The sequence below is a fragment of the Gobius niger genome, assembly GCF_951799975.1.
Source record: "Gobius niger genome assembly, chromosome: 12".
Taxonomy (NCBI): Eukaryota; Metazoa; Chordata; class Actinopteri; order Gobiiformes; family Gobiidae; genus Gobius; species Gobius niger.
In genome coordinates, this window is record NC_136863.1 from 8,419,417 (window position 1) to 8,441,715 (window position 22,299).

Here is a 22,299-nt window from a genome sequence, read left to right on the forward strand (position 1 = left end):
AACTATAGCTGCTAACAGATGCAGCTATAGTTTCAATCGTCTTCATTTTATTCAGTCAGAGATGTCAAATAGCACATGCCCAGGGGAGAGTGATGGGTCGTAGAGCACAAAACGGCCGCCAGAGGGCCCCCCACTGACATTCCTGCTTGGGGCCCCTTGGTACCCTTGCTTCGCCACTGCCTGCGAATCCCTGTTAAATAAATAAACCTGTTGAAACAACAACAACCTGTTGCATCGTCCTTGGCATTTGTACTTAAAAGGCCTTTAATTATTTAGATGACCAAGCCAACATGTTTTGACCACCACGTCTTCGTCAGGGTTTAGTATATTTAGTCCAGTCTTTACTTGCCTTCGTGCATAGCCATGGTACAAGGCCAGCACATTTCTTCAGTGCAGCTTATTCTACATTTCTAGCTCTGCCCTTAGCTTACAGTAGGTAACATAAGGCTAGTTCGCCCTCTACTGGGTAAACCTTATCATAATATGTTTACAGCATAATAACACTTAGTATTGAGTTTTTACACTCCATGATTCTGTCTCATGTAGAGTATTGTATAACCACATGGTCACTTGCTGCTGGTACAACTCTCAAACCAATAGAGTCTCTTTTTAAAAAAGAAACCGTTCTGCTTTCACCACTGCACTGTTTTAGAGAAGCATCATTTACTCAATTTTGATAACTTCATTAATTTTAATATGGTTGCCTTGTATATAAAGTATTGCATGGACTTGCTCCACCTCCATTGCAGAATTTCATCTAGCCAAAGTCTGTTAATGGGATGGGCACCAGGGCATCAGCTCGAGGAGACTGTGAGGTTCCACACAGGAGAACCTCCTTTGGACAGACTGTGCTCTCTGTAAAAGGCACCAAGTACTGGAATAGTCTCCCTTTATCAGTCAGAGAGACTCCAACTCTGGCCACTTTTATAGCACGTTTTAAACTGTGGCTAAAGGAAAACCAGGCCTGTGAACACTTTTAGTTGTTACTGCATGTATTGTTGTCACATTATGTTAATTGTAAATTGTAAATTGTGTATGTGCTGTCTGCCTAGGGACTGCAGATGGAAACTAGCAACTGTTCATCAATATGCATTGTCCCTATCAAATAAATAAATAAATAAATAGTATACCACCCTTGCATTTGGATGTCTTTAGCAGAGGATGGTTTCAATTCATCGGCCTCTGGGTTATGGGCGCCATTATGCTGACAATACACACTCAAAGAAGAAACAAAACGGACTGGGTTACAAACAAAGAAAGGTTTCACTAGTTTTAACCCATTAACCTTACAAATGTTTGTGTCAACTTTAAAGAAGCAGCATTTGGCACAGAGTAAAGCATATTCCTGTTCAGAAGAAGAGGAAGAAGACAATGAATGAATGAAAGGACAAATAAAAAGTTGCCAACGTTTTTAATTGAAGAAGAGTTGATGCTTCAAAAGTAGAAGGAAATATCTGCAAATCCAAATCATTCTCAACTGTGAAATGATTGGTAAATGAAAGGGTACATCGCGGCCGCCGAAACAGAAATAAAAACAAAGACAAAAATAAAACTGTTACATTTATGAACAATAGGGCAAAAAAAAAAGCTTCATATCATGTCTGGCAGATTGTTTATTTCAGCTGAACTGTGTAGGCTCAGGTTTGAGGCTGAGCTACTTTGACTCACATTTTCTTTTGCATTAAAAACATGTAGGCTACAGTGTCTGAAAGTACTTGGGAAAAAAGCAAAATATAGTGCAAAGGAAAATACTAGTTGACAAAAGGCAAAGCAAAAAACAGAGCATCATTTATAGACCTAGAGTTTTAGCCACTGTAAAAAGAGTTGCCGAATCTAGAATGATCATTGGCCTGCAGTGAACGTGCCAAGTGTACGAACTGGTTGTACAGAACCACAGTGAGGATGATGGCAATGACAGCAAAGAGAAAGAAGAGCACAGTGGAGATGATGTTCAGGGTCCGAGCGGTCGATCCGTAATTACGGGCGCCTTCTATGTCCCTCAGCACCTTCCTGTCCCGCGCCTGAACAGAGGAAAGACAAATGACAAATATATTGGTACAATAAAACTGGCACCTCTGTGATGTAAGAAATAACATGGATGTAATGAATCCTGAAAGTGAGCATGACTTTCCTCAAAGAAATATTATTTTATGGAATTATCATTCTGTTCTATGGTTCTGTGAAAAGGCCCAATCTGTGACTATTACAGCAATGACAGCAGTGAAGAGGACAAATTAACAGAAATGTTGGGTACTGTGAGTTGTTTGCTCCGGTCCGGGACTTAGGAAAAAACTTCAGAAAAATGAATTTGTTCAAGAAGTCGCTTTAGAGCAGGGGTCCTCAAACTACGGCTCGCGGGCCATGATTTAATCCGGCCCCCGACTTGTAGAGCACAAATGAGTATGTCAAAAAAAAAAAGTAAGTCTCTAGCCCATTCCTGTGCGGAGTTAGGATATTTTAACTAAATAACCAGTTTACTCATTCCAGCCACTAGGGGACAATTTGAATAAATAAAAAATAATTCCACAGGTGTCCAGCAGAGGGCACTTATTACTTTGGTCACATTACATAATGATGTTTTATTTGAAAATGAAAATAAATGGAAAGAAAACAAAGTGTGAAGACTTGATTACTATTTTTGCAAACCACTACAGTGAAACAAATATGTGCCTGAATCAAGTGTTGATCTTGTGGATATAGTCGTGGGGACGACTGTGCAGGCGAGTCATCTCTACTTCACAACGAGGCATTTTGGTCTGGGTTATACAATTCTATGTTATAGCCAACCCGGTCCGGCCCCTCATCACAGTCAGGAACAATAATGTGGCCCCCAGAGAAAAAAGTCTGAGGACCCCTGCTTTAGAGTTTCAGGTGTACAGTATGGGGTAACAAGAAAGTAATTATACATGTAAGTACTGGTACTCTTAGAACGTGTAACAAGGGGGAACAATGTGTAACAAGGAAGTACAAAGTGTAACAACGTGTAACTACGTGTCAAGGTGTAGTAAAGGTAAAGTATGAATGGTGAATGGTGCTGAGCTATCACACAGTTGTGGCAAAAGGAAATGTGGTATTGTGCATACATTTTAATGTTGCAGGATATTATGGTTTATATATTTTTATAGTGAAACACAGCTGCCTGTAACGACCAGAAACAAGAGTGAATAGAGAAAAATACAGTAAAACAAGGAAAATGACCATGATATCAGTGTGTACTGTAACTAATGTGCAGATACAGGGGAGAGCGGGCTGTAACATGATGTGAGACACCGTTGACTGTAACAGGCAGAATTAAGAGTGAACAGAGAAAAACAAGAACAAGTGTCCAAAAATGATCAAGCTTAATTATCATTCCTAAGTCAGACAGAGCCTTTCTGTGCGGATGTGCAGCCTATTGTTTGTAGTTGAAGGGGAAACGGGAGGAAACCTGTGTTGCCAGGAAAAACATGTTTATCTGCACAGAAAGGCTCCGTCTGAAAGTGTGTCATCATATCACATGTGCTTATGGTGTACATGCACTTTGACAGTGTGATCATTTTTGGAGACTGTTTATTTTTTCTCTGTTCACTCTTGTTTCTGCTTGTTACATGTAATAGTGTCTCACTTCATGTTACAGCCTGTGCTCTCCTGAACATACACATTAGTTACAGTGTACATGCACATTGATAATGTGCTACTTTTCCTTGTTTCGCTTTATTTTTCTCTGTTCACTCTTGTTTCTGCTTGCAGACAACAGTGTCTCACTACAAAAAATAAACAACAATCAATAAAAATCATGTCTTCATTTTCACAACAGTAATATTGTTGTCCTGCAGCATTAAAATTAATGCACAATTTATAATACCACATTCATTGTACTGCCTTGTTACACGTTGTAAGAGTACCTGTACTTACATGTGTAATTACTTTCTTGTTACCCGTACTTACACCTGGAGCTGGTGGGCTGTATTCTAGAAAGTCTACATTAAATGTCCGTTCTTACATTTATGTTCTGTTAGTCCTGCCTCTAATCTAGACGCACAAACTGACCATGACTCAGGTCATGGTCAGCTCAGGTCAGGTCGTGTGTGCAAGTTTGTTTAACCATTAAACATTTACCCTGTATTTTTGGTCAAAATAGATCTCCTGCACTTTTCCCAAATAGGATATTTATATAACAGTGACACAGGCATAATCATAAGTCAAAGTTCATGTAATTCTTCTAACAAGTTTTTCATAAGTTTTAAGCAAGCAGTTACAAATGTAATTGTTGACAGTATTTATTATATTATGGTGGAGGAGGGGATGTAGGCAAGCTGTCCTGGGCCCCAGGACCAGAGGAACCCATGAAAGAGACAATTTTTTTCAAGTCATTGCGAGTCTATGACAGTCTGCCTTATGTTTTTGAAATGCACTCCCGTATTTCCAATCCAATCCAGCTTTATTTATAATGCACTTTAAAAGAACACAACAGCAAAAAGTCACAGTAAAAAATGAGCAGTACACAGTTAAGAAAAATACAAGGATTACAAAACAGGCAAATAAGATAAAACTATATTTGAATAAGAAATAGACACAGCAGTGAAAACAAAGCTTCTATTTTAGATCATTACTTTGAGCCTTATCAGCAGCAGCACTGACCTTTACGGAGTGTATGAGGGCGGCCAGTCCCAGGCAGCAGGGGTTGCAGTAGATGAAGCAGAGCAGCGACCAAATGAAGTGGTCTTTTGGCATCTCCGTCTGGACCTCCAGCACGGAGTACTGTAACTGTCCTGAGTTGGGCTTGGACATGTTACCCTCCTGTAATGGGACGCTGTCAGGCCGGCAGTTCATTTCGTGGAAGTAGTCGTAGCTGTAGAAGTATTATTAGTGGAGGTGGAATCTTCAGCCTCTGGCACCCGAATGAGTGTGCAGGAAGAGTCCCAAGTTTTTGTTTGCTCCCACAAATATTTGGTTTCGTTTCACTGGAAAAGGGCTGGGCGTCCGGTTAAAGGCACTTGGAAGAATGTGTTCCTTTATGTTTATAGTAAAAGAGGCGATTCTTTTTACTGTGGTTTCCAATTCACTTTGTTCATGAGAAATTTAGTAAGAAGCCCTAAAACTTTCTATTTGAACATACCTAGTGTTTTTCTAAAATAACCTGGCAAAAGGCCCTACGTGGGTTGTGAAAGGTTCTACGGGGGCGCAAATGGTTCTACAGGGGGAGCAAATGGTTCTATGTGGGTTGTGAAAGGTTCTACAGGGGGTGCATATGGTTCTACGGGGGAGCAAATGGTTCTATATGGGTTGTGAATGGTTCTGCGGGTGGTTCTACAGGGGGTGCAAATGGTTCTATGTGGGTTGTGAAAGGTTTAATGAGGGTGCAAGTGGTTCTACGTGGGTTGTGAATGGTTCTGCGGGTGGTTCTACAGGGGGTGCAAAGGGTTCTATGTGGGTTGTGAAAGGTTGTACAGGGGGTGCAAATGGTTCTACGTGGGTTGTGAAAGGTTTAACGGGTATATATATATATATATATATAAGTATATTTTAGTATATTTTATTACCAATTTCTTTATGCGACAAGTGATGGGATACTGTGACGACCCTGGAAGGTTTAGATGAAGTTTAGTTAAAGCAAAAGATTTGGCTCTTCAGTTTTACTGTCACTTTTGCCGAATTATAAGTTAGGCTATACTCTTGACGACCATAGAAATAAAATGGAGAACCAGTGTTGGAACGTTGATTCTACCAAATGTGGACAGTTGGCGAGTCAGTTAGCCTTTTCCTATAGCCGTTAGCATTAGCCATCGCAAATTATTAACAATCCATCCAGATGTTTTCAGCTGTTGTCCAACCCATTGACCACATTTAGGTGAGGTCAAGACCTAGTTTATTTATTTATTTATTTATTCAAGTAGGGACACTACATATTAAAGGGGCATTGTGCAACTTTTTATGCAAAAGTTGATGTTTGTGTGAATTTGACCTTGAAGTGACCCAGCGGCTGCATGAGTGGTCCGCATGGTGCCTTAACTTTCCATCACAGTGGTTTCTACAACACTCCAGGATCAATTGTTTGGAAGGTTTTCTGGTGAGACCGTCAGCAGTGAAAATCTTCCAAACAATTGATCCTGGAGCGTCCTAGAGACGACTGTGATAGGACAAGGAACAATGGACCACAAGATACTAACATTCACATATACCTCACAAGGAACATTAAAGGGACTGTGAGTTTAAAAATGTTAAAGTTAAGTATTTTCCTCCCCCTACATGTCCTAATGTGTAGAATGAGCCCAGACCTGTGCACCACAATTGCCTCTAAAATCCTGCACTGTCACTCAAAGAAGAGGTGTTACTTCGGGTCGAAGTGCCGTCATGCACGAGCTTAATATAGAAGCTGCAGTTACACGTAAGACCTGAGGTGGCAGTAGTGAGCATAAAATGACCAACTTGCATCTAGTCTCTTTAAGGATCTTATAGGCAACTACAGTGTCAAAAGATTGGACAGGACAGAGGCAGACACACAGACCGATGGTGATTTACTTCCACAAACCCAGGGGAAGTCAGTTCACGTATATTCACTATATCATTAACTGCTACAAATATAAATAATGTTATGTTTAATTAAGTTCTTTTCTTCCTTGAAAAAGAACTTATTCAAAGTGCTGTGGTGCATTGCACATAGCCCTAGCAAAAAATCATTAATCATTATCATTATTGAAATCAGTATTTTACATGAGTAGGATACAAGTCCAATGGCCACTTTATCATTATCATTTTGTTAATTTGTAACCACATAAATTATATATATGCCCACGAAAAGGACAAAACATGCCTCGCCACACATTAGTATTGCGCCTGGCTTCCCTTTTCATTTGTATGGGTATTGAAGGTTCAATTCAAAATGGATCTGGGATTCGATGGCTAACAAAATGTGTGCATTTGAACAGGCTCAGAGCTAAAGGCATTTCTGTGATTTCTATGTTTACAACACCTCACATCTAATTCCTAAGTTTATTTGTATTTATCTATTTTTTTTAATTTTTATTTATTTATTTTTAAATGCAGTTTAAGCTCAAAATTCCGGTGCTATTACTTTGGTATAATGTTTAACCATCATCTAATTTCACACCTTTGGCAGCGCTGACATAAATAAAAGAGAAAACAGAAACTGCGTGCCAGTTGCCTATATATTTCCAACCACTGCTTTACAGTTATAGACCAGAGTTGGCCTTCATCTCCCCTTTGGCATCTCGACAAACCACCTGTGCGCAGCAGCATTTCACAACACACACCAGTTGCACTTTAAGTGTTTACTTTAAGTGCATTGATGTATTCACTGCAACATTCACTGCAGATCCCGGCCACATTACTGTATTTGGATCAGAGTAAAATAGGATTAAAAATGGTCAAATTTACTCTCTGGCTACAATATTCCCTCTCTATTGAAAGGGACTACACGGAGTTCAAAATGTTAAAATGATGTATTTTCTTCCCCCTCTATGTTCCAGCAATAATGTGTAGAATGAGCCCAGACCCATTCACCACAACTGCCTCTAAAATCCTGCACTGTCACTGAATTGTAATGGACTCACCTGCAGGAGGAGCTTTAGGGGCTGGTGCAATGTGGTGGGGCAGCTCCAACAGCTGACCGGCAACGGACAAGTGGAAGAAGATGGATGGATGGATGGAAATTGTAATTTCAAGAGCCATTTACTTAAAATGTCTAACGTTGTGGCGACAATATCTCCACATTAGTAGCAGCTACAGATTTCAAACTTTCACAACAATATTTAGGCCATACCGCCTTTGCTCTGCCCAATCCCGTCAGACCTTGGAAGCTCAGCAGGGAAGGGCCTGGCAGGACTTGGATGGGAGACCGTTTGGGAAACACCAGGAAGCCTAGCTGACTCAGAGTGAGTGAGTGAGTGAGTGAGTGAATGGAGTGAATGGAGTGAGTGAATGGAGTGAATGGAGTGAGTGAATGGAGTGAATGGAGTGAATGGAGTGAATGGAGTGAGTGAATGGAGTGAATGGAGTGAGTGAATGGAGTGAGTGAATGGAGTGAATGGAGTGAGTGAATGGAGTGAATGGAGTGAGTGAGTGAATGTAGTGCGTGAGTGAATGGAGTGAGTGAATGAGTGAGTGAGTGAATGAATGGAGTGAGTGAATGGAGTGAGTGAATGGAGTGAGTGAATGGAGTGAGTGAGTGACTGAAAGGAGTGAGTGAGTGAGTGAATGGAGTGAGTGAGTGAATGGAGTGAATGGAGTGAGTGAGTGAATGGAGTGAATGGAGTGAGTGAATGGAGTGAGTGAATGGAGTGAGTGAATGGAGTGAGTGAGTGAGTGAGTGAGTGAGTGAGTGAGTGAGTGAGTGGTGGTCGGAGGGGCCGATGGCGCAGACTGGTTGCCTCGCTTCCGTCAGTCTACCCCAGGGCAGCTGTGGCTCCAATAGCTTACCACCCTCGAGTATGGAGTGAACGAATAGTGCCATGTAAAGCGTCTTTGAGTGTCCAGAAAAGCGCTATATAAAACCAATGCATTATTGTTGTTATTATTATTATTATGAAAGTTTTTTTTTTTTTTTCAGATGGATTTGTTAATATCTAAATGCTTGCCTGATTTATTCCATTTTTAATGTAAAAAAACAAGACGAAATTTCTATTTATACTGATTTTTCTGAGTCTGATTTATCAACAAAATAAAACCATACATTTAAATTAGGCTCAATCCATTATAAATCAGATTTTGACTGCCTTATTTTTACATGAAAACAATAAAATGACAAGGACAATACATTCTTTCCCTCATATTTACATCGGCATTCTACAGCAAAAGTTTCAAATTAATATTTTTAAATTTAAAATGTTTCCCTGATCATCTGCAGTGTCTGGCCTTAATCTCAGTGGAACTTTCCCATTGAAGTAAAAAAAAAAAGAAAAGAAAAAAAAAAACTAGCCTGGTTAACCTCTTAACCCCCACCTGAACCAAGCACATTTTCTCTGGTTCGGCTTTACCCAAAACTAAAAGCTTCTTGAAAAAAGTGTCAAACGAGCGAAAGAAATGAGACGAAAACGAGGATAAAAAAAAATTCAAAAAAAAGTGAGCAACAAAGAAACAGTGAAAAGACATGTCAAAACAGCTATGACAACATGGCAACAACAAGCACAAAGGGTCTTAGCTTTCAAATGAGACGTTACTCTGCATGGCCTACAGGCTGCAAGCTCCAGTCGAGAAGCTTTTAAAATTTGGGTAAAGTCGAACTGGAGAAAATGCATAAAGGTCAAACAAAGTAAAACAAATGTGTATTAACCATTACGTCACCGACAGCGGAACTCGTGTACCACGTGACTGTCGGGTTGATTTCCCGCCGAGCCCTGATTCCCTTCAAGTTCCGCAAACAATCGCGCAGTGTGACCAGTGTGACAGGCGGGTTCTGGTCTCACGGCTCTTGTTTTCCAGCGCGGTGAGTCTCGAGGAGCGGGTGGTGGTTTTGATCCATTTATCGCACCAGAAAAGCGCCTTTCCTCCTCCATGTTCCTTTTCTCTGCGTAAACGAGATCCAAGTCGCTTTCTTTGGGCCGCCTCAGCTTTGTTTTCCCCCCCTCCTCTGCAGAGACAGGAAAGGTATGTTCACCTCAGCTCTCAGTCGTGCAGGAGCTTTCCATCGCAGGCGTCGGTTATTGAGGTTACAAACTGCACAGTGGGTTATGGATTGGTGTTTTAGTTCAATCGCTCCGTCGTCACACTTTTCTTTTGAGGACGTGTATTTGCAATGAGCCGTGTTGTCCAGCAGATGGCGCCCTAATCTAGTGAGTGATGTAGCTTCAAGTACTTTGATGCAACTAAGGAAAGTATTTAATTGCATCCAAACTAGGGCTGCTCGATTATTGAAAAAATAATAATCACGATTATTTTTGTCATAATTGAAATCACGATTATTCAAACGATTATTTGTTGCCTTTAAAAAAATCCATCAAAAAAGTGACAAAAATCCAGCAAAAAGTGGCAAAAATCCATCAAAAAAGTGACAAAAATCCAGCAAAAAGTGGCAAAAATCCAGCAAAAAAGTGACAAAAATTCAGCAAAAAGTGGCAAAAATCCAGCAAAAAAATGACAAAAATCCAGCAAAAAAATGACAAAAATCCAGCAAAAAAGTGACAAAAATCCATTAAAAAAATGACAAAAATCCAGCAAAAAAAGACAAAAATCCAGCAAAAAAGTGACAAAAATCCCAAAATTTAAAACTAGGAAAAAAAATGTAAAAAAAAATTTTGAAGAAAAAAAAATATATATATTGAAAAAAAATATTATCATCGATTTTTGGCGATTATGCTAATTTTGTAATCGTTTACTGTTGTAATCGAAATCGTAATCGAATTTCGATTAATTGCACAGCCCTAATCCAAACCATGATTATGCGCGTTTTTTGTCCTTGTTTGGTAAAATTATGTGTGTTTGGCTTTACCCAAATCTGAAAGCAGCACACTTCAATAAAGTGATGAAAAAGCAACAAAAACTACCAAAACATGACAGAGACGCTTTAAAAAATGTGACTAAAGCGTGGCGACAACATAATAAAAAAAAAATGAAGGTAAGTTTTGTCGTTCTTAGCTTTCAAATGACGCGTTAAACCGGACTATAGGCTGTAAGATCCAGTTCTAAAGCTTTTGGATTTGGGTGAAGCTGAACTGGAGAAATTGTGCTCGGTTCAGGCGGGGGGTAAGAGGTTGATCAGAAAGGTTTGCGTTTTGATCCCAGGTCAGGCCAATGCCAACTTCCTTTGTGTCCATGGGCAACACACTTTGGAGGGCATTTACTTGCTCATTTTGCAAAACATGTATTGCATAAGTGGTTCAGCAGCAGGTTCATTTTTTGCATTTTTTTTAAGTCACAAAGCATTTTTCTCTCATTTACATACTGTATCAGGTTTGGGCTGTGACACTGTAATACATGCAATTATAACCTCTTAACCCCCACCGTAACTGAGCACTTTTATTTTTTGTTTGTTTGGGATTATCCAAATCTAAAAGCTTCAAAAATAGTGATGACAATACAACAATAAAAGCAACAAAGACACAATAAACAAGCGGCAAAAAACATGAAGAGAAAGCAACAAAAAACGTGCTGGAAAAGCGACAAAAACACAACTGAAAAGTGACACAAATACGACAATGTAAAAAAAAAAGAAAAAAGGAAAATAAGCGATGAAGAAAGCAACATAAAATGACAAAAATACAACAGCAAAAAGAGACGAAAACACAGCAGAAATGTGAGTAAACTGATGTAAGCAAATCTTTTTCCTCACATTGTTATCACTTTTTTCACATTATTTTCCCATCCCATTTTTTGCCACTGTTTTGCTGTGTTTTCCTCTCGTTTTTGTTGCCATTTTCCCCAGAAGCTTTTAGATTTGGGTAATGCCAAACTGGGGGAAATGTGCCCGGTTAAGGGGGTGGATTAACAAAACTATCTCAAAGTCAAAAACATTTGTATATTTTTTTTCTATCAACAGTATGAAAAAATATATATATTTTGTCCCAGCCCTACTATTTTCTAACTTGCTCTCGCTAATTTCACAAGTTTATCAAGATGTTTTGCAGAAACACCTGAGACATTCACAACAGCGTGGAATAAGTAACTGCACCCTTGTATTAAAGGGACTAGTATACAGAGTTTAAAAATGTTAAAATTGTGTATTTTCCCCTTACATGTTCCAGCCATGTCCTAATGTGTAGAATGAGCCCAGACCTGTTCGCCACAACTGCCTCTAAAATCCTGCACTGTCTCTTAAAAAGGTGTTAATTCGGGTCCAAAGTGCCGTCATGCACGAGCTTAATATAGAAGGTGCAGTTACACATATGACCTGAGGTGGCAGTAGTGAGTATAAAATGGCTGACTTACATGTAGCCCCTTTAAATGGCTGGCTGCTCCTTTATTTTGTACCTCTGCTTTCCTGTAGTTGCAGATTAGGCGTTCACAACGATCAGGATGAATCTTGGACCGTTCCTCTCTACAAAACTGTTGCAGTTCAGCGAGATTCCTGGGTTCACTTACTTTTTTCTCCCTGTGATTGTTTACATGTTATGGCCATTAAAGCAGTACTAAGTAACTCTTGCCCCTAGAGGCCATAAGCGCAACTTTAGGTGTTGTACCAAGTTACGATTTTTTAACTTATTAATTGTCTTTGAGAGTAAATACAAGCTGACAGGAAAGGCCAAGGGAGAGAGTACATCCAATTATACAATTATTATTTTTTTTCACTCAAACTTGGCTGTAAATACTGTTTAAAGTGACGCTAGCCCGTAGTTAGCTTTACCCGTTAGCCTGTTAGCTTCTTCTTCGTGATTCCATTAGTGTGTATTGGTGGCTCCGGACCGGTGGCAGTCAAGTTGCGAACATGGTTTTCTGGCCAGACACACCAGGGGGAGATGAAAGACCCTCCAATCATCCCATAAACACTTGTATTACCCCCACAGGGACTACGGATAGGATTTATTAAGGTAAACACGTTACTTAGTACGGCTTTAAAAACATAACGTGAACCACATTTTATGAGCAATTTAGGCAGAAATGTGAGAAAATCCAAAGCATTCACATACTTTTTCCTCCCACTGTAGCAGTTGATAAATGATCCCCTTAGTGCCTAAATAAGGAGGAACAAATGGAAGCGAGCCAATGGCAATAATGTGTTGGCAGCTGCAGCAGGTGTCCAAGTAAGCTATGTAAGATGCACTGTACTCTGACTAAATAATAGCAAATGAGTGTTATTATTACGACTTTCAGTGTGGAAAGAAATTGGCCTCTTTGTCATGTGGCTGAATCTTGTTCATCTCCGCCGATAACCAGGTCAAATGTGACTTTTTTGCCGTGTGTTGTAAATATGTGTAAAGTGGCCTTTGACCCGTCTGTGTGAATAATTGGTCTGTTGCGCTTCGTTCACGTGGGACTTTTAATAACACGCTCCTGATTTATTGGCCGCACTCACAGCAGTGTCTTTTTGGGAAGAACCCGGACAAAAAACCCAGGGCCTCCCCCTCCTGCTGTTTTTAATAGTTTACCAGGAGGACGTGGAGGAGAAACCTTTTTTTTTTTTTTTTTGTTGCTCGTCAAAAAGGTACAGAGCTTTGAGGAGGACTTGGGAAAGACTCAACTGCCCATTATTAAGTCGCACTAAATAAAAGCAAAGATGCAGGGCTTTGACAGATGAACATCCTCGAAGCCAGAAAAGTATTTCCCAATTTCCCGACAGAGGACCTATAAAGCTTATGTTTTGTTCAAATAGTGAAACCTAGTCATGTGATGTTCATTACCGAGCCTCTTAACCCCTGCCTTAAAGGGACTATAAAGAGTTTAAAAATGTTAAAATTATGTATTTTCCTCCCCCTACATGTTCCAGCCATGTCCTAATGTGTAGAATGAGCCCAGACCTGTTCACCGCAACTGCCTCTAAATCCTGCATCTAAATCCGTCACTCAAAAAGTTGTTACTTCGGGTCTGAAGTGCCGTCATGCACGAGCTCAATATAGAAGCTGCAGTTACACGTGTGGCCTGAGGTGGCAGTAGTGAGCATAAAATGGCGAACGTGCATCTATCCCCTTTAAACGACCACATATGTGATGGAAAGTGAAAAAAGCCACAAGAACAAAACAATATAGTGACAAAAAATGGTGGCCAAAAAAGGGACAAAAGATCAATCACGAAAAGGTGACAAAAAATCGGCAAAACATGACAAATAACAATGAAAAATTGACAGATAAGTGACAAAAAAGTATCAAAAAAGCAACAAAAGACCAACAAAAATGTGACAGAAAAGTGATGATTAAAAAAAAAGTAAAAAGTGAGAGCAACGGGGTAGGCAAGTTTGTGTCATGGAGGGCCGATTTTCTTCATTTCCAAAACGCCAAGGGCCGAAACTCACAATTGTAGCCCAAAGTGAAGCCATTTTTTTTTTTCAACAAATATAAGTTTTGCACATAATGTATGACCTAATGCGGTGTTTGGCTGGGAAATATGAAAATATTGACAGTATTTTTCACATTTTAGAGTCCTTTTCACATATTTGGCCTGAATAAATGTTTCCTCAAAATTCTCTTGGGGGCCAAAGGTTTTATGCCGTTTTATGACGTTGCCTACCCCTGATGTAGGGGGAGGAAAATACATAATTTTAACATTTTTAACCTCCTCATAGTCCCTTTAAGGCGGAGGTAAACGGTTCGAACCGGATCTCAATTGTGAAAAGAGCCAGATCTTTTTTTTTTGTGTCAATTTTACCCAGAACTCCCCCGAACGAACACAAGAATCAGCCCAACAACAGAGCAGGCGACACAAGTGAAAGCTTTTTGTACTTAAGTCAAAGCTAAATGCACTAAAAAAATATTTGTCTGACAGTAACAGCCTCTTTTTATTTGTTTACGGTGCAAGATTTCATTCACAAACACGTTTTTCAGCAGAAATATCAGTTCCATTGTAATTTTAGTTATCTGGCTGTTGTTATTATCAGTAAAGAGCCGTAAATCCCATCACTGGAACCTTGTATCTAAAATATTGTATACATGTCACAAAGCTGCAGAGTTGTTCTAAAGTGTATAGGTTTTTGGTGCACAGTATTATTATTTTCCCCCCTCTGCTTTTGCCCTGGTGTGGAGATTGACGCGTTGCAGCTGAGGTCAGTGTTGTCCGTATCTGCTGCGGCTGAATCCTCCTTGTTTATGGGTTGTAGTTCTTTTGTGGCCTTTGTGCTGCCCCCTGATCGCCCCCTCTCTCTCTTTCTTCAGGGAAGTTGTTTGAAGCCCCCCCTCCTCCTCTTCCCCTCATCACCTTCTTATTGAATCTGGCTTCAGTATCATTTATCTGTGCGGCCCCGATCTCTCTGTCTCTGGGGGCCGACAGGGGGCATCCTCTTTTCTCTCGCAGCTGGGTTTGTTGACACACAGTGGATGTACGGCTCTTTTCACCTCTGCCACGGCGCTTCTTTGTGGCACTCGGCCCCTCCCCGGCTCCCGGCCCTTTCCTCCACAGTAAAGCTGCCACAGCTGTGGACTGTATTAGCATAGCTGCGCCGCACTAAAGGAGGGGGTTAAATATATTGCAGCCATTAGCTTTTGTTCCACTGTTGACACTTTTAAAACGAGTGAGGCTCCCGGCGCAAAGCTCTGACCTAAAGAGGGTCGTTTCACTGTAACAACTTTTTAAATGCATCATTTAAGCCCATCAACGGAACACAAAAAACGATCTGTGAATTATTATACACTGAGATACAAAAGATACTGACACTGACAAACAACCTGAGTTACATGACTGCAATATGGAAAACACTTTACACACTTTTTTAGACATTGCCAAATTTAGTACAGTGTTTGTAATGTGCAATGTAACAGTGTGTAATAACCTGCATCTATGTGTTATAATGCAAAACACATAGATGCACATAATGTGGTAAGACTCTAACCCATACCTTAAGCCAAACCTGGCTCGCGAGATGATTCAGTCCGGCCCACAACTTGTAGAGCGTAAATTCATAAGTATGTCCAAAAAAAGTACGTCTCTAGCCCATTCCTGTGCGGAGTTGTGATTTTTTTTTTATTACCAGAATGTCCCCCATCCAGTAGGGGGCAGATTAAATAAGAATAAAAGGAAAGAATTCCACAGGTGTCCAGCAGAGGGCACCGACATAATAAGAAATCAGGATATAAACAACACATTGTGTGACTTGCAATTGGGAAATGGACAGTCTGCCCCTGGGCAGCTGTGGCTACAATAGCAGCTTACTACCACGGAGTTTGGAGTGAATTAATATTGACAATGTAGACTTGTGACACAGGCTTGCAAAGTGCAGTAAGTGTAACACGTTTTTATGAGGCTACAGTCCTGTCAGGCTTATTATTTATTGAAAAAAAGTCCAACGTATTTTCCCAATCAAGACATTTTTTTGTTTTGGAGCTTTTGTTTATGGACCCCGGCGATACACTCCCCATATATTACACTTAAAACCCGATATAAGTTTGAATAGAGTCAGAGGGCTGCAACAACAATGACTCAGACTTCTCATGTGGCCCCTTATGAAAATGAATTGCCCACCCCTGCCTTAAGCCCTGATGTCTTATTACATTATGTACCTTCAAAGTACTAATACACATTATTTAATTGTGTATAACATAGGTTGCATAGTTACAAACCAGATTACATTGTACTATTTTGTTTGGTACAATGTATTAAGGTGGTATAAAATATTTTTTTAATTTTTTTTGTATGTTAGGAAAATTAAAGACATGACACCTGTGCACTGAGGAAATTCAGAGAACCTAAACCTACAGATGAGCCACCTGCATTTATTCTTACTGTTTTGTCACTAGTTTGGCTCCTTGCAGATGCTAATGTAAACCCAGAGCAAGATGGCAGCTGACCAGTGGGCACATTTTGGAATTTTTTGGGGAGGAAAATGTCCACTTGCATAGGCGATTGTGTTACAGCAGTTCTGTGAAAGCACTTTTAGACACAAATCTTCGAAGCGATTTCTGAGCTTCCAGGAGACCGAGGTGGCTCAGTTTAAAGCTTTAATTTAATAAACTAGTTTACAAAAGTCGTTGGCATATTAATATTGGCCTTATTGGCAACATTTTTGGCCAATAACTGATATTCCTCTGGGTATCTATATCACCAGATGTCGGTACTAGACCTAAAATTTAAAGTTATAATATATTGAGGCAGGAAAATATCACGATAATGAATTATTGTGGACCACTTGATGCCACTGAAACTAGCCTGTTCTAAAGTACGTAGTAACACATCCTTTAAAAATAAGATAAAAACATTTAAATAGATTAAATAGACAATAAATATTCAGCCCAAAAATATATTATTTCTGTCATTTATTGGACAATAGCGTGATATACTAATTATCATGACAGGCCTAGTCGGTACAGACTAAAATATATTCTGGTTTATCCCCTTTTTAAATCTGTAAAGTCATGTTATGCTTGCAGCTGCTTCTTAATGGACAAACACAGACAGGACTAATGCTGTAGATGTGCACAGCAGACAAACATCAGTGGAAAATGTTCAGTTATTTTATTCTATGCCTCACTTTTTCTTAAGCCCCTTGTTATACCTTGTTGTATTTACAGACTATTTCTGCTTTCCAGTTGTTGGCATGAACAAGTCCAAGAGCAGCAGTGAAAAACCCAGGACGACCCGCAGCTCTCAGCTCCGACCCAGCGATGCCCAGTCCCAGCCTCCGGACGCCGACGCACAGAAACCGTACGGCAAACAACGCAAGAAGCAAAGCCACTCCGCGCTCGTCCAGGACCTGAGCCAAATGAGCGTCAATGGGCAGGACCGGTAAGACAGCGCTATCTCATCATTAGGTCTACATTTGTGTAACGCGCTCAGACTTTTTTCTATGTTTAAAGAATTGCCAAGCCTGAATATGGGGAAAACATCCACGAAGGTCCGTCCAGTCTGAAGCCGGCGTTGGAGAGCGGCCTCGCGGCGGTTGTCCGGTTGATGAAGCTCGGTCGCTGTAAGAACATAGTGGTGGTGGCGGGAGCAGGAATCAGCACTGCCAGTGGAATCCCGGACTTCAGGTGAGTAAAACACGGATACAAACCATCGTGCATATGACCTTCCACCAGAGCATAAGAAATTACCAGAGAAGTTTTCCTTGGTTTGACATTTTTAGTGATTTTACTCACACATTCAAAAGAATCCAAGATGTGGTCAACATTTTTCTTTTATATGTTTAATTGTATTTGTGTTGTGCTCATATGACACAAGTCGCCCAAAGCACCTCATAAGGGACCGCTGTTCATTCATTCATTCATTCCATACTCAGTGGTACTACAGTATGTGGCCACAGCTGCTCTTAGGATGGACTGACTGAAGCCAACTCAAACACTGCTCACACAGGCCCTGGTGTTCCCTCACGACCATTTACAAGTACTAACCCATTAAAGCAATAGGCCAACGTTTTTCCATACCGAGATATGTTCTTACCTGAGCTTAGATGAGTTCATGCGTACCTGTCTGGTCTTTACACGTGCGCTCAGTCACACAAAAGACCAAAGATGTTGTTAGCATTAGCCTGTCCTCCTCTCCTCTATGGGGCCAGACGGGGGTGAAGTTAGAAGCGACCAAGCTCTTCCACATTTTCCCTGTTTAAATACGGTTGCGTGAGTAGTTACACAATGTAAGTATAGTTACACAAAATTAAACATGTTGAAGTGGATAAAAAGGGGTACTATATTGTAAGGCATAACAACACCTAAGGAGCACTTCGATGTCCGCGCAGTAATATCATCACTCCTATAGAATTCTCTGTGCGGACGTCGAAGTGCTCCTAAGGGGTTGTTATGCCTTACAATATAGTACCCCTTTTATCCGCTTAGAAAATCGACATGTTTCATTTTGTGTAACTGGACTTAGGTCGTGTAAACGCTCACGTAGCCTTTTTGGCTATTTGTGGCCTACTCCTGTATATCACCAAGTTAGGCACTAACTCACCTGAGGAGCCTCCGAGATCTGATGAGACCGGCTGTTCACAAGGTGCTATGATGTGCTGGAGTGGGACCTTTCTGTGTGGAGTTTGCATGTTCTCCCTGTGTCTGTGTAGGTTTCCTCCGGGCACTCCGGTTTCCCCTACCACTATAAACATGAACAAATAGGCTAGGATGAAGAGTGTGTTTGAGAGTTTGAGTGGGGGAACAACGGATTGAAATTAGTCTAAGGCTAAAAGGCGGGGTGTATTTACATGCGTGTATCCATGTAGATTGATTAACATGCACTGTCCTGACCAAAAAATAAATAAAAAAAATAGCTATATTATATTTCTATTCACCTTATTCCGGAAGTTCGCGTAGGCGACGCTAAGAATTGTGCCCGCCCCTTTTCTCCTATCTGTTAGCATGGGACTGGAGAAGTCACTACACAAAAACAAAGCGTTTTTTCGGCCGCGCAGAGAAACAGTGCAGTGTTGACATGTTGGTGCAAATGAACGTTGGACATTTTACTCAAATCAATCTACTACGAACATTTCCCCTCATTCTCCGCTTAAATGAATGGGCCTCGCGCTCTACCGGAAGTGTCAATACAACAGAAGAGCCGAGACAAAGCAAAAAGGTTCGGCGGTGTTACTGTTTAGCTCTATTGTAACATGAAATGAAAAAAAACCTCAATATACTTGACACTCATCTCTTGTGTGTTTTGTCAGAACTCCTGGAACAGGTCTTTACGCCAACCTGGAGAAGTACAACATCCCTTTTCCCGAATCCATTTTCAACATCGACTACTTCTCCAACGACCCGCTGCCTTTCTTCTCCCTGGCCAAGTCGCTGTATCCCGGCAGCCACCGGCCCAACTACATCCACTACTTCATCCGCATGCTCCACCACAAAGGGCTGCTGCTGCGCGTCTACACCCAGAACATCGACGGGCTCGAGAAATGTAAGTCACACAGTCCTCCTCAAGTCGAGATGCCGAGGCACGCAGCCGTACTAAGTCCGCCATGTTTTTCAGTGTGTGGAATCCCAGAGGACAAACTGGTCGAGGCGCACGGTTCTTTCGCCACCGCCTCCTGCCATCTTTGCTACACGCCATATCCGGCTGACGAGGCCAAGGTACAGTGTGCATACTAACCCTACAAGAACAGTTCATAATTTTACCCCAATGAAAGATTAATATAAAGAAGTACTCGATAAGCTTTTTGTCTGAAATAAGTGTATGGGAAAAAAACACTGATCGTTTTACATTTATTATTTCTTAACATTTGGCGTCAACTTTAATATGAAGCGGGAATCATGTTTACATACACTTTATAAAAAGACACATTTGCATTTTTCTCTCACTTTCTGACATGAAACCAGAATTAACATTCATTTTTTTTAGGTCAATTAGAATTAAAGAAAATTTACTAGGGCTGTCAACATTAATCACGATTAATCGCAAAATAATTAATCACGATTAATTTAATTAATTATTTCAACAAAAAATATTTAAATTTTGTCCTTATATCCTACTTCATGAACCTAAAAGTTTGCGGTTTCTGTCCAAAAGGTTCAGCACAAAAGAAAATGTCACAGTTAGGATGGTGTTCTAAGGCTTGCAAGATTCACCCTTTTTCCTTCAAACGTGACAATGGCCATAAAAAAAAAATCCCATCAGACCACAGGATATGTCTCCAAAATGTATGTCTTTATCCTTTTTTTATTTGAAAACTCCAAACTGGCTTTTTAGTATAGTCACTACTACACTACTAAATCGACTTGTCATTAATATATAGTAATAGACTTGGGCTCAACATTGATCGACAGTATATTTAATCGCATTTTTCCCCTTCTATTTTTGTAATACTTGAACAATTTGTTTCTTGTTTATTGCAACTCATGTTGTTGTTGAAGATATGTTATCGCACTCTTTGAAAGCAAGAATTGACTGTGATTTCCATTTTATTGTTAGTTTCGGCATAAAACGGTCTTCAATATTTTTTCCCAGGACGCGATCATGAGCGACAGAATCCCGACTTGCTCATTCTGCACCGCCACAGTGAAGCCCGACGTCGTGTTTTTCGGAGAGGACCTTCCGCAGAAATACTTCTTGAACACACAGGACTTCCCTAAAGCCGATCTGCTCCTCATCATGGGCACTTCCCTACAGGTAAAACCAACTCATCAACTCGTAGAAATTACATGTATAAATGCTGATTCTTCTACTAGATCGAACCATTTGCGAGTCTGGTGAACACGGTGCGCTCCGCTGTGCCCCGTCTGCTCCTGAACCGAGACGCCGTCGGTCCATTCACGAAGGCCCCGCTGAGGAAAAAGGACTTTGTTGAACTGGGGAACCTTGAAGACCTGGTCAGGACGTTCGCTCAGATGCTCGACTGGAACAAGGACATTGAGGCAATGATGAGCGAACAGGAGACTCTCGTAGGTGTTTGGTTCTAGTTTACGAGAAGTCAGTCCTTCTTTATGTCTGCTTTGACTCTCATGGTTTGTATTTTTTGTTTTGTTTTTTCAGGTCAGCAATGCTTCCTTCCCACAACTGTCCGAGCTGCAGACGCGGAGTTGAGGGCCATATTGAAGTTATGAGCGCTTCGACTAAGCCCGACAGCCATTAAGACAAGACTACCTGACCTGATTTATGCAACAAAACTAGTTAGGTTAATGAAGATCGCACACTTGATCAGTTCCTGCGTTTCAGCTGCTCATTATGTACATAAAGTGTCCGATAATGTTCAAAGTAGGGTCGTTCCGATACCGTAGATTTGATCGTAGTACCCAAACGATCTCTGAACAATACAAGTGTGGTTAAGTAAGGGATAATGCACTCCGAGGTGTCCATTATCAGAAATAATCAGACACCTCGTTGTGCATTATCCCACTTTTCTATATCACTCCACTGCAGCTGTTTCCATAGTAACGATAAACAACTGAGCAGGAACTACTTTCAGGGAAAACTGATGAAAAGGTGAAATAACTCCTGCCCAGGACTTAAAAAAATATGTATACAAGCCCCAATGGACAGTTTCAGTTGGCGGGACCATGGTATAAGCGGGATAATCAGTTTTACCTGAAACTACGGTAGTTCCAGCTCAGTTGTTTATCGTTACTATGGAAACACCTGCAGTGGAGCGATATAGAACATATAATGCAGCTTCAATACTGGCTGTAGAGGCTCTGCAAGACCTAAAAACTAATCAGAGAATGAAAGTGAAGTGAATTAAGTTTTAATTTAATACCCAGATCGAATACTTAGCCTCCTACCCCTGTCTTTAACCATTTTCTTTACCCAAGTCTAAAAGCTTCTGGACTGGAAAGCTTGGCCAGTATCTCCTTTTTTTATTTTTGTTTTTTGTTACTTTTTCATCACTTTTTGTTGTTGTTTTTCATCGTATTTTTGTCCGTTTTTCATTGTATTTTTGGTGGCCTTTTTGTTTCGTATTCGTCGCTCTTTCATCACTCTTTAATAGTGTTTTTTTTGTCGCTTTTCTATTGTGCTATTGTTGCTTTTCCGGCACATTATTGTTGCTCTTTGTTGCGTCTTGTTTCTTCGTTTTCGTCACTATGTTCATACTTTTTTCAAGAAGCTTTTCGATTGGGGTACAGCCAAACAGGAGAAAATGTGCTTGGATCAGGTGTGGGTTAGGAGGTTAAAAAGTTTCATACTTTATTCTAGAGATTTGCAAACACCGAAGCGTGTCGAGTGGCACCATATTTTTATATTTAAAAGCGAATTGAAGACAACAGGCTAAAAGACAGAGCTAAAATGTAGTGTTTTTGGCAAAAACAGTGTTGGGATCTCGTGGAAGAACTTTTATTATGAAAGAAATTGCGATTCAAAACCTGT

At 40.5% G+C, this 22,299-nt stretch overlaps 2 protein-coding genes across 2 annotated transcripts; one reads left to right on the forward strand and one right to left on the reverse strand.

Annotated features, from left to right (window-relative positions):
* Positions 1-1,633: 1,633 nt before the first annotated feature.
* LOC306971029 (dispanin subfamily A member 2b-like) lies at positions 1,634-5,079 on the reverse strand. Its single transcript, XM_079567156.1, has 2 exons — positions 4,621-5,079; positions 1,634-2,021 (listed from the first exon to the last, which is right to left on the reverse strand). Exons 1-2 carry the CDS (start codon positions 4,810-4,812, stop codon positions 1,806-1,808), a joined length of 408 nt encoding a protein of 135 aa, XP_079423282.1. The 5' UTR covers positions 4,813-5,079; the 3' UTR covers positions 1,634-1,805.
* A 4,437-nt stretch (positions 5,080-9,516) lies between these two features.
* LOC306971009 (NAD-dependent protein deacetylase sirtuin-3) lies at positions 9,517-21,641 on the forward strand. The gene is made up of 9 exons (XM_079567135.1): positions 9,517-9,585; positions 17,103-17,298; positions 17,370-17,543; positions 19,166-19,398; positions 19,471-19,571; positions 20,446-20,607; positions 20,667-20,879; positions 20,971-21,256; positions 21,593-21,641. Exons 2-8 carry the CDS (start codon positions 17,111-17,113, stop codon positions 21,019-21,021), a joined length of 1,122 nt encoding a protein of 373 aa, XP_079423261.1. The 5' UTR covers positions 9,517-9,585; positions 17,103-17,110; the 3' UTR covers positions 21,022-21,256; positions 21,593-21,641.
* Positions 21,642-22,299: the final 658 nt, after the last annotated feature.